The 11235-nt window shown below is 55.2% G+C and overlaps 1 protein-coding gene across 1 annotated transcript; it reads left to right on the top strand.

Annotated features, from left to right (window-relative positions):
* Positions 1 to 3951: 3951 nt before the first annotated feature.
* Positions 3952 to 11235, top strand: MYOC (myocilin). The gene is made up of 3 exons (XM_081112957.1): positions 3952 to 4519; positions 8268 to 8393; positions 9852 to 11235. The coding sequence occupies exons 1-3, from the start codon at positions 3967 to 3969 to the stop codon at positions 10634 to 10636; spliced, it is 1464 nt and encodes a 487-aa protein (XP_080969083.1). The 5' UTR covers positions 3952 to 3966; the 3' UTR covers positions 10637 to 11235.

Below are 11235 nucleotides of genomic sequence, written 5' to 3'. Positions count from 1 at the left end.
TTATTAACCATCTAGTAGGCTGGTTGAAAGGATGATAGACTCCGATAGGTTCCATATGTAAAACTCCTACTGTACGATCTGGGCACAATACGTGATGGCTATTTTATAAGGAAATGATTCGTAGCCCTTGTATCACCTAGCAACATCTTGTAAAATAAATTCAGGAGGAACTGTCATCCTCATGGACTCCCATTGCTCCCACTAGAGGTAGGATGAGTAGCAATGAGCATTCAAGATACTCTAAGGGTTTTCATTTTGTCATCTGATCATCACAAGAACATTTGAGGCGTTTAAAATCTGGAGAAAGGAAGCATGGCCAGTTGACGAGTAACCCCCAATGACACAGGAGTGAGTAGACCACGTGGAGAGATCTAGATCCCAGCAACTTTCTGCTGTAATATTCTGATTCCTACGAGAACAGCAATATAAGGAATAAGCAATAAGATGAGAATATTTTAATGATCTTTTATCACTTTCTATGGAAAATAGTCTGCCTTTCTGTGAATTCTTTGTGATTGTCATTTGGAAAGTAAAGTTTGTGCTAATTACATGCCAAGAAAAATCGTGATGAACCCAATATAGATCAGAGCTTAAATTTTTAAATTCTTGCATCATTTTGGTGAATGGCACAGGGAGGGGCCTTGGCATGGGAAGGTGTGGGAGATGCCACCAGGAGGCGCTAGACTCTCTTTTAACCACCCATTCATGGATTGGCAAGTCACTTAATTTCCAGTTTCCTCTTGTGTAAAATGGGGTGAGTTGTACTTATCTCTCAGATGGTCATAAGAGTCAAAATGAAAATGAGCTGGTAAATATAAAAAAAAAAAATGTTGAGGTACAACGGACGTTCAAAGAGAGAAAGCAACATTTTATCTACTTGTGAACTTTCTCAAAAGCCAAAAGTTTTGGTGTGTGTTTTTGCAGGCCAAGCTCAATCCACACTTTTGCTGTGGTTTCAGCGTATTTTCCGATGTGTTGCTCCTGGGGCGTGAGGCTCTCAGAGACTCTTACCGCCCTTCTAAGCATTTATTCAATTAGCAATAAGTCAAGAATAGCCTTGACTCCACATCAAAGATCCCAAGTGGATTGTGCCCCACCCGTAATTTGTAGACTTTTAGTGTATGTGAAGCTCTTGTAAACATCCCAACACTTCACAGACCCCCCTGGGAATAGCTGTTGGGCTGGTCATCCACAGGGACACATGGACTCCTGGGCAACCAAGGCTCCAGGCTCTGATTCCTGCCAATCAGATTCCTACCCAAATGCCCATCGTTATTTCTCCTATTGTCACAAATAGTCTTCTTTTAAAAAAAAAAAGAAGTATGTTTTTCTTCTTTAATAAAAGCCATGAGAAAAATTTTCCCATAGGAAACTGTAAATAAATAGCGCTCCAGAAAAACCCAAAACGCCCATTTCGCCTGCGCTGTTGCTCTATGGCCACTGCGTGGGCGACAAGGGGAGCCCAGCTCATCCAGAAAAGTCCTGCGCAGCCTAGAGTCTCCACGGTGCCCGGGTGGCTGTGTTCCGGTTCCTTAGGGACCTTTATGTTCTCGTTCTGCAGAACGATGCGTGCGTCCATGCATCCACTGAAAACGCATCGAGCATCTGCATCTGCCAGACACTGGGGGCAAAACGGTGAGCAAAGCAGGCACAGCCCTGCCTTCGTGGGGAGACAGTTTCTCACGGAAGAACTCATTGCCGGAGAAAACAGCAGCCAAGCAGCCTAAACCCAACGGAAATAAGCAAATAAGCGCAGCCGGCAGTGCAATGGGCCTTGGGGCTGCTGCCCCCTAGCGCCCCCTGCCGCCTCCATCCTGCACGGCAGCGCCTCCCGTGCTGCTCCAACAACCAGCCTAACCCATCTTCCGGGCTGCTGGGAGACGCCCTGGCTCCAGGCGCCAGAAAGGACATGGAGCTGGAACGGGGCCACACACCGGAGGGGACAGTGTTTCCTCGGCGGGAAGGCGGTCTCCATGTCCAGGAGAACAGCAGGAGGTGGGGGACTGCGGGCCTGGCCCCAGGGGGCGGGGGAGGCAGGAAGGTGAAGAGGGCAGGCTGAACCGACCAGATGTTCATTGCTGCTCAGGGAGCAGGGAGTTTCCTGTGTCTTGCAGGGAGCCCTTTTCTCTGCTTTGGGGAGAATATGTCATTCTCTCTCATGGAAGGCTGCAGTTTCACAAAATCACTGTAAAACGCCGGGGCGCGCACACGTGTCCCTCCAGGGAAGGCCTCTGCTTAAGGGAGGAGAGGGAGCTAGCTCCTTTCCTAGAGCATCGGTTCCTGGGGGAAAGCGACCGGAATCTTCCGTCTGTTCTGGGCAACCCCTGGGCGTTGGGTGGACCTGGCTTATGCGAGACGGTGGAAAACCTCAGCATCAGGAGATGTCCGTTTTCCCCTGGCTCTGCCACGCGTGGGCTGTGTGACCCGGGCAAGTCCCTCTCCTTCTCTGGGCCTGTTTTCCCATTGGAAGGGCCCCTGTGGCTCCGGCATTCCATGCAGGCTTTGGGGGGTGGTGATGGGGGGCCCGCAGAGGGGGTGGTGAAGGGGGGCCAGCAGAGGGGGTGGTGAAGGGGGGCCAGCAGAGGGGGTGGTGAAGGGGGGCCAGCAGAGGGGGTGGTGATGGGGGGCCAGCAGAGGGGGTGGTGATGGGGGGCCAGCAGAGGGGGTGGTGATGGGGGGCCCGCAGAGGGGGTGGTGAAGGGGGGCCAGCAGAGGGGGTGGTGATGGGGGGCCAGCAGAGGGGGTGGTGAAGGGGGGCCAGCAGAGGGGGTGGTGAAGGGGGGCCAGCAGAGGGGGTGGTGATGGGGGGCCAGCAGAGGGGGTGGTGAAGGGGGGCCAGCACAGGAAGGCGGATGGGGCCTTGAGCAATCCTCATCACGTTGAGCCCCAGGGGAAGAAAGGATGGCGAACCACCACGACGGAGGAAAGCTCAATGAAGCCAACGGCCACATGTTCTTCTCCTAACCATGTATAGTGGCTTTTGCCAGGAACCATAAAGAACACACACACACACACACACACACACACACACACACAGTGGAGACTAATATTGACATTGGTCCCTGTGATGCAAGACTGGCATAAGAAAGTAGAAGAACAAAGAAGAAAGAAGAAGAAAGTTCTTCCAAAGCTCTGGCCGATAGAGTGTTGTCCCAATACACCAAGGTTGTGGGTGAGATCCCCAGTCAGGGCACATACAAGAATCAACCTATGAATGCTAAGTAAGTGGGACAACAAACAGATCTCTCTCTCTCTCTCTCTCTCTCTCTCTCTCTCTCTCTCTCTCCCTTCCCCCCTCTATCTCTAGAATCGATTAATAAAAATTTAAAAAGTTCTCCCAGAGACACCCCCACACTTGTTGTACAGCCAGGGACCAGGGAAGAATTCTGCCCCGCCCTCCCTGAAGCCTGGAGGCCCTCTGCCGTGTGCCTGGCTGGCTGTGGGCTCTGCCCCTGCCACTGGAAGAGGGACTGTGCTTCAGGCAGGTCTGAGTCCCCAGCTCCTAGCACAGTGCCTGACACAGAGCAGGTTCTCGACAAAGTCTGCAGCATAAATGGAAATAGGAGCTGGAAATACACCTTGTTGAAATCCACCCACAGTAGTCATGCTGGATGCAGTGGGCACGTGGGAGGGTGTGTGTGCAAATTGGTGGGGGAGGGGTAGAGGGATATTATGGGGACGTGTGATGCATAAAGTGGGACTTTTTTAAAAAAAGAAATTCAAAACAGACTTCTGGAAAGTCGTTTTCTAAGAGTCTTGCCGGCAGTGTGAAAACAACCCTCTTGTGCGTGGCCCCACCCGGGGCCACGTGGCCACCTCTGCCCCCTGCAGGGCTGGTTCCCGGTATATAGGACCCGGCAGGGCCACCCAGCCGGGCACCTCTCCTGCAGGGGAGCCTTCCAGAGGGAGCCTCGCCCAGCCTCTGCCCCGGGACCCCGTGCACAGCACTGCAGCCACAGGCCCAAGATGCCAGCTGTCCGGCTGCTGCTTCTGGCCTGTCTGCTGTGGGGTGTGGGGGCCAGGTCAGCCCAGCTCCGCAAGGCCAACGACCGGAGTGGCCGATGCCAGTACACCTTCAGCGTGGCCAGCCCCGCTGAGTCCAGCTGCCCCGAGCAGGGCCAGGCCATGTCAGCCATCCAGGACCTGCAGAGAGACAGCAGCAGCCAGCGCGCCGACCTGGAGAGCACCAAGGCCAGGCTCAGCTCCCTGGAGGGCCTCCTCCGCCAGCTGACCGGGGCCCCGGCGGCTGGGCCCTCGGAGGGGCCGCCGAGGGAGCTGGACGCCCTGATGAGGGAGCGAGAACAGCTGGAAAGCCAAGCCCGGGAGCTGGAAACGGCCTACGGCAACCTTCTCCGGGACAAGGAGGTGCTGGAGGAGGAGAAGAGGCGGCTGGGGGCAGAGAACGAGGATCTGGCCAGGCGGCTGGAGAGCAGCAGCCAGGAGATAGAGAGGCTCCGGAGGGGCGAGTGTCCCCAAGCCCGCAGCACCTCTCCGGATGTGCCCCCAGGCTCCAGGGAAGGTAAGAAGGTGGCCGCGTTCAGGGTGACCCGTCACAGGTGGCCCAGGTTCGCCCTTGCTGCCCTCCCCTTCCTCCCCGAAGCCACACATCAGCTCGAGGCAGACGGATGAAGGAGGGCAAAGCTATCGCGTTCACCTGTTCCGAGCAGTTTACCTCCCGATGGTTCCATCTAGGTTAGTGGTGCCCGATTGTGCCTGACCTTGACAAAGTCCTCACGGCCCACAGCAAAGGGAGAGCGGGAAGGACCAGGGGAGAGGCACCCGGGGGCAGGGGCAGGGGGTGATCCTTTTCAGAAAACGCTCCTGCTGTGAATCTTTGTTCAGAGCGGCCAGGTCCTACCTCCTGGGGTTAACGTGGCCTCCGTTGATGAAATGGCAAGAGATTTCTGAAATGATAACAGGTGACCCGTGTCCTTCCTTGGCAGCGTAGACGCAGCAGGAACCCTTTGTCAGTCCCCGGGGTGCTGTTTGGAAAGTTGTCCTCCGCTTGGCCCCATCTGAGACCCTCCGCACCAGGGCACCCGGCCACGCCTCGGGGAGGCTTCTGCTGAGTGAGATGCCCTGTGTCCCTCGCGGCCCTGCGGGTGGCGAGTCTGCGTGTGCACCGGGAGGGCGAGGGGCACGCTCTCCCCGGCAGAGAGGGAGACAGTATTGGCGGCACTTTTTGTGAAATTGTGCCCCCAGATGTTCACTGGTCAGTACATCGTCCCATCAGGAGGACACAAGCAAGCCCACCCAGGTGTGGGACAGTTGGTCAGTCTGGACTCTTCAGAGATGTTACTGTCAAGATTGGAGGGGACGGGAGAGACACGGTCACCAAAGGCAGGTTTGCCCCTGGATTGGCCCCTGCATCCAGGGGGAAGAGCTGCCCGGGGTGGCGGGGGGGGGGGTGGCAGGGGGAGCAGGGGGGACTGGTGAGGAAACGCGCAGGTGGACTGCTGCTGAGTGGGTTGTCCCGGATTCGTGTTAGGTTTCCTGGGTGAGATCTGGTGTCGTGGTCAGGAGGGGTCAGGAGGTCTGCAATGTACTTTCAAGGGATTCAGCCAAACGGTAACCACGGTGACTCGGCAGGGCAGCGGAGGCCGGGTCCCAGCAGCAGACACCTGCTCCAGGCAGGTTGCCACAGCAACGGCTGGGAAAGGTGGGCAGGATTCGCTGCGGGGACACCAGGTCCCCCACAGGCGCTGAGGTTTCGCCCCCTCGCCTACAGGCTGGAGCTAACAGCCCCCCTCGTGGGACGATCACCCAGATTAGAAACCGTGGGGGTGGGTCTCCAGCGTGGAGCAGCCCCCCAGGAAATGGACTGTCGCTACAAAGGGCCTCTTTTGCCTGAGCTCCACCAATGTCTTAAAAGGTCATTTAATGATCAAAATGTCAACATGCTCATAATGGTTCTATAACACACGCTGATTCCAGAGAACAGGCGTGTTGGGATAGCACCCAGCACCCAGCACCCAGCACCCAGCTAGTCTTCCCTTTCCTCGAGTACCTGTGACGACCTGCAATTATGTGGCACCCCAATTTTTCTCCATCCTCTCCATTTATGCAACACTGACCTAACTTTTCAGGCAAGGACAGAAAACAACTGTAAAAATCATTATAATGTCACTTGCCTATATATACTATACTCATGCAAATTAATAAATTCTGTTTCTGGGTTAATCTCCCTACGAGTCTATAAAGCAGAGATAAGGTAGATAGAGAAGAATATGCAGATTTTCAGAGTTTTGTAATCGACATGAACATTGCACCCTAGAAGGACTACATTTTAATAGAAGCCAAGCCCTAACCATGTTGAGGTGTCTGATATAATAAAGTCCTTAATATTTTCATAACCTCTTTTTGTTTTTCCCCATATTCAGAATGAGATATGATTTTGAAACTTCCTGAAAAATTTTTGTTTTGACACATCCTTAGGGAAGACCATGTTATTTATACTTTGAGCTAAGCATACTGAGGCTCAGAGAGGTTGAATAACTTGCCCAAAGTCACACAGCAGGCACCTGGCAATACTGAGCCAGGAAGCTAGGACTTCCAAGCCCAGTCCAGGCCCCTTCACACAACTGCTTCCCTGCCTTTAGGACTTTGGACCTGGAGCCTTGCATCCTCTCCCACAGGCTTCGGTCCTCACGCCAGGCAGCTCTGGTCTGGGAGTCTGCCTGTTGCCAGATGCTCTGGCTGACACAACCAAGAAGAAGCCAGCCAGCGGGCTTCTGTTCCAGCCAGCCCACCGGCCAACTGAGAGCTGGCCTCGCAGTCACCCTGGAAGCCATGCCCTGACATTATGTTTTATGGTGATTCTTGTTTACTTCTAAAGCACTTGAGGTGTGGCTCCCGCAGAGTGTGGCGGAAAAGGGGAGGGAGCGGAGGGAGAAAGGGAGACAGAGAAACATCGCTGAGGCTTTTGTAAACCCTCTGGTAACAAGCTGGTTAAGTCGGGGACATTCATATCAAGAGTCAGTGTTTCCTTAGATGACATTTGTTAAGGCTGGGACTGGAACCGGGAAGGGCGGTGGGTAGAAGAAGCCTGGCCGGGTGGCTTTGCTCTCTAGAGAGGTTACAGGAGAGACACTGACCAAGGCCGGCTGCCTTTGCTCACTGGGAAGTCAGAGAAAAGGGGGCCTTGGGGACAGGGTCAGGGGTACCCAGACGAGCTGCTGCTGCCCATGGCTCCCCTGGTTGCAAATCTCGCGGGGACCATTGAGGTTTAAGAGATGCACCCCTGTGGGGGAAGAAGGGGTAGGAAAGGTGTGGACTTGCTCCCAGGAGGGCGAGCTCTATAAAGAATGACTAACAACGATAAAGGAGTCACCGTGAGCTGTAAGTACACTCTCCATGGCACCCTCGGGCTTGAGGAAGGACACACTTAAAGGAGTTCGGACCTCAGGAGGAAGGTGGGGTTCAGCCCATCAGATGGTGGGGAAGGGGGCCGGAGCTGGTCCAGGGCTGCAAAGGCCACCTCCCGCGTGCAGGTGGAGCAGCCAGCAACCTGTGGCTGCGGGCCCAGGGGGATCAGGCACAGGCTGCAGGAGCCTGGCAGAGCCCGGGGCGGGGCGGGGGGGGCATGCAGGGACTCCGGGCTCCGTGATGCGAGGGCTGTGGAAAGGTCATGGCCAGGCCAAGGCTTCCAGGGCCCCACCCGGCGGGTTCACACTCAGGCTACCAACCAGCCTCCCCTGAGGACTGAAGATCTGCTCCCACCACGCCCCTCCAGCGCCCTCTACTGAGAAAGCTTAACACTTCCAAAGAGAAACGCTGCTTCTTACAGGAACGTTTGCCTATCTGTGGAAAGGGGGGGGAAACACCCAAATCATGCCGGGGGGCTGTTCATCGTCGAATCGCGGGCACCCCAGGAGAAGCTGAGGGCCTCCCCAATACCCCTGAATCCACACCCTGTTCCTATTCAGAAATCAGGCCTTCGAGTGGGAGTTATCTTAACGGAGCACAAGTTGCCGTTAGTTTATTTTAAATGTCCTACTCCTTGCTCGGCACATTGTTATGCAGTTTATTATTTGTGAGCTTTTTATCACGGAATTTTCCCAACATTCTCCAAAGCGGAGAGAACGATAGGAACCCCAGCTCCCAGCTCCGACAGTTGTCAGCAAAGTCCAATCCTATCCCCCGCCCCCCTCCCCCCATTTACTATCTTCAAACGCATCGCATCGTTGGAAGCTATTGAGATGCCATCCTCCGCCCAGTCACCGGGCCACTCTTCCTCACGTGGATATTGTCTCTTTCTTTGAATATAGTTTCTAGGTGGAGTCCGGAGAACGTGGACTTCCAGGAACTGAAGTCAGAGTTAACCGAGGTTCCTGCTTCCCGCATCTTGAAGCAGAGTCCGCCTGGCCACCCTGGGAGCGGCGGCGGGGACACTGGTATGAAGTTAAGTGTGTTCTCCTCCGTCCCCAAGTGGCCTTCATCTACGTCCAGTCCCGTGTGCTCCCTCTCCAGGGCAAATCCGACTTCCCCCGCCAAGGCCTGTGTCCTGTCACCCACACTGGGGATCGCGGGCCGGGCCAGGCTGGGTCAGGCTGGGTCAGGTTGGGCCGGGCCAGGCTGGGTCAGGCTGGGTCAGGTTGGGTTGGGCTGGGTTGGGCTGGGTTGGGCTGGGCTGCACCTGGGAAGATGGGAGATGTGTCTGTTTCACCCACGCGATTGTCACCTTGACTTGATTACTCATGAACAATGAAGTTTGTCAGTGGATTCTTCATATCTTATCTCAGGGCCAGACAGACACCATTGACCACACAGGCTGTCACTGAACTTTGGGTCCTTAGGAAGCGTACAGTGACCCCACTTGAAGGTGTCCCGAGAGCCTGCCGTTAAGACAAAGACTGCAGTTTTCAGAAACGGTGACTCTCCGCGTTCTTGACATTAATTGCTAGCACTGCAGGTCATGCCTGGGGATGGGGCACTTGGAAATATTCAAAATACGATTCCCTGAGATACGAGCACCTTCTCTAAGGAAACTGAAGGTTCCTCGTCAAGTACAGAAACTTAGGATTCTGCTAAATCTAAGTTTCTAACCACCTCTTCATTGCGTGTTTAAAATTATATTCAGATTTTATTGTATTAAAATGATGCCTGAAATATAGGGTCCATCAGTCAGGGCTTGTAAAACTCTAGCGATTGTTCTAATGACCTGATTTCTGTCTTTTTTTTTTTTTTAAATAACGAGATGAATCAGACATGAGAGTCATAAAGAATAATACAGTGCACACACATGCGACCCTGGCCAGGGCGAGTCAGATATGACAAACACAGCCCGGAGCCGCGGGGCAGCCTCTGTCAAGCTTCAGTTCTGACCACGTACAATCACAACCTGTCCTGGCCGTTTCCTCTAACCAAGCGCTGAACGTGCCTAACGACACTGGAGACTTCCAACAGCCCCTCTACCAGTGGTTCTCAACCTTCTGGCCCTTTCAATACCGTTGCTCATGTTGTGACCCAACCGTAAAATTATTTTCGTTGCTACTTCATCACTGTCATGTTGCTACTGTGATGAATCGTCATGTAAATATCTGATATGCAGGATGGTCTTCGGCGACCCCTGTGAAAGGGTCGTTCGACCGCCAAAGGGGTCGCGACCCACAGGTTGAGAACCGCTGCCCTCTACCCAAAGCACTATCGTTATCCCCTTGACCAATGAGAGGACAGAGGCCGAGTTGGCAAAGTAACCGACTGAGAGTCACACAGCCCGCAGGTGGCGGAGCCAGGATTTAAACCCGGGCGGTCAGTCTCTGGGCTCCTTCCTGGCTTGTGCCGGCTCCACAAGGTGGAGAGACGTCGGTGAGTCCATGTGTTTTGTGTTTTGTTTGTTTTTAATTCACCAGGATGCGGGGAGCTGGTTTGGGTGGGAGAGCCCGTGACTCTGAGAACAGCTGAGACCATCACGGGCAAGTACGGGGTGTGGATGAGAGACCCCAAGCCCGTCTACCCCTACACGGAGGAGACCACGTGGAGGATCGACACGGTGGGCACCGGCATCCGCCAGGTGTTTGAGTACAGCCTCCTCAGCCAGTTCTTGGAGGGCTACCCTTCCAAGGTGCACGTGCTGCCCCGGCCGCTGGAAAGCACGGGCGCCGTGGTCTACGGGGGGAGCCTCTACTTCCAGGGGGCCGAGTCCAGGACGGTGGTCAGGTACGAGCTGACCACGGAGACTGTGAAGGCCGAGAAGGACATCCCGGGAGCCGGCTACCACGGCCAGTTCCCGTATTCCTGGGGCGGCTACACGGACATGGACCTGGCCGTGGACGAGTCGGGCCTGTGGGTCATCTACAGCACGGAGGAGGCCAAAGGCGCCATCGTCCTGTCCAGGCTGAACCCCGAGAGTCTGGAGCGTGAGCAGACCTGGGAGACGAACATCCGGAAGCAGTCCGTGGCCAACGCCTTCGTCATCTGCGGCACCTTGTACACCGTCAGCAGCTACTCGTCGCCCGATGCCACTGTCAACTTCGCGTACGACACGGGCACGGGCAGCAGCAAGGCCCTGGCCATCCCGTTCAAGAACCGCTACAAGTACAGCAGCATGATCGACTACAACCCCCTGGGAAAGAAGCTCTTCGCCTGGGACAACTTCAACATGGTCACCTACGACGTCAGGCTCTCCGAGGCGTGAGCGGCAGGCAGGCTGGGTCAGGCAGGGCGGCGGGAGAGGACGTCCGGGGGTCCCCAGGGGCCGGCCAGCCAAAGCCCAGCAGCTGTCCTCTGCGCCCCCCGCTTTCCCGAATCCAGGAGAACGCGCCCCCTCGCCATCACTGCGGCTGACGGCGGGAATAGCCACCCGGGCCCTTACTTTCCTAATAGATACTAGTAGATACGCTTGTCTTTTGTCAGCTCTTAAAGGGGTGTTTAGCCAAAATCTTGGAGTTCCCTGGTGATTTGGGGCAAACGCTGTCACGTGCAGTCGTTTCTTCATGAAAACCACAAGGCTTTTTGTAAGTGGCCTCCCCTGGCTAACGAGGGTGTTTGGAGCAGAGTTTGGGGAAACGGGCTGGGATCCAGGTGGACGCCGGGGCCACCCCCCTGCGCTCACGTGCAGTGTGGTTAACACAGGCCACCATGAGAGCAGCCCTTGGGGGGTGGGGGCGCCAGGAAGCTCTGTGGCCAGCACTGAACTGGTGTAAGATGCACTGACTCTAGCTGCTTCTCATGCTTCAGATAGAGAGCAGGTGGGCATGACATACCCTTTGCCCGTGCAATAAAACGATCACACAT

Source organism: Myotis nattereri, assembly GCF_964212035.1.
Source record: "Myotis nattereri genome assembly, chromosome: 18".
Taxonomy (NCBI): Eukaryota; Metazoa; Chordata; class Mammalia; order Chiroptera; family Vespertilionidae; genus Myotis; species Myotis nattereri.
Note: the sequence above shows the minus strand (reverse complement) of the source record. Positions and strands in the feature narration are given on the sequence as shown.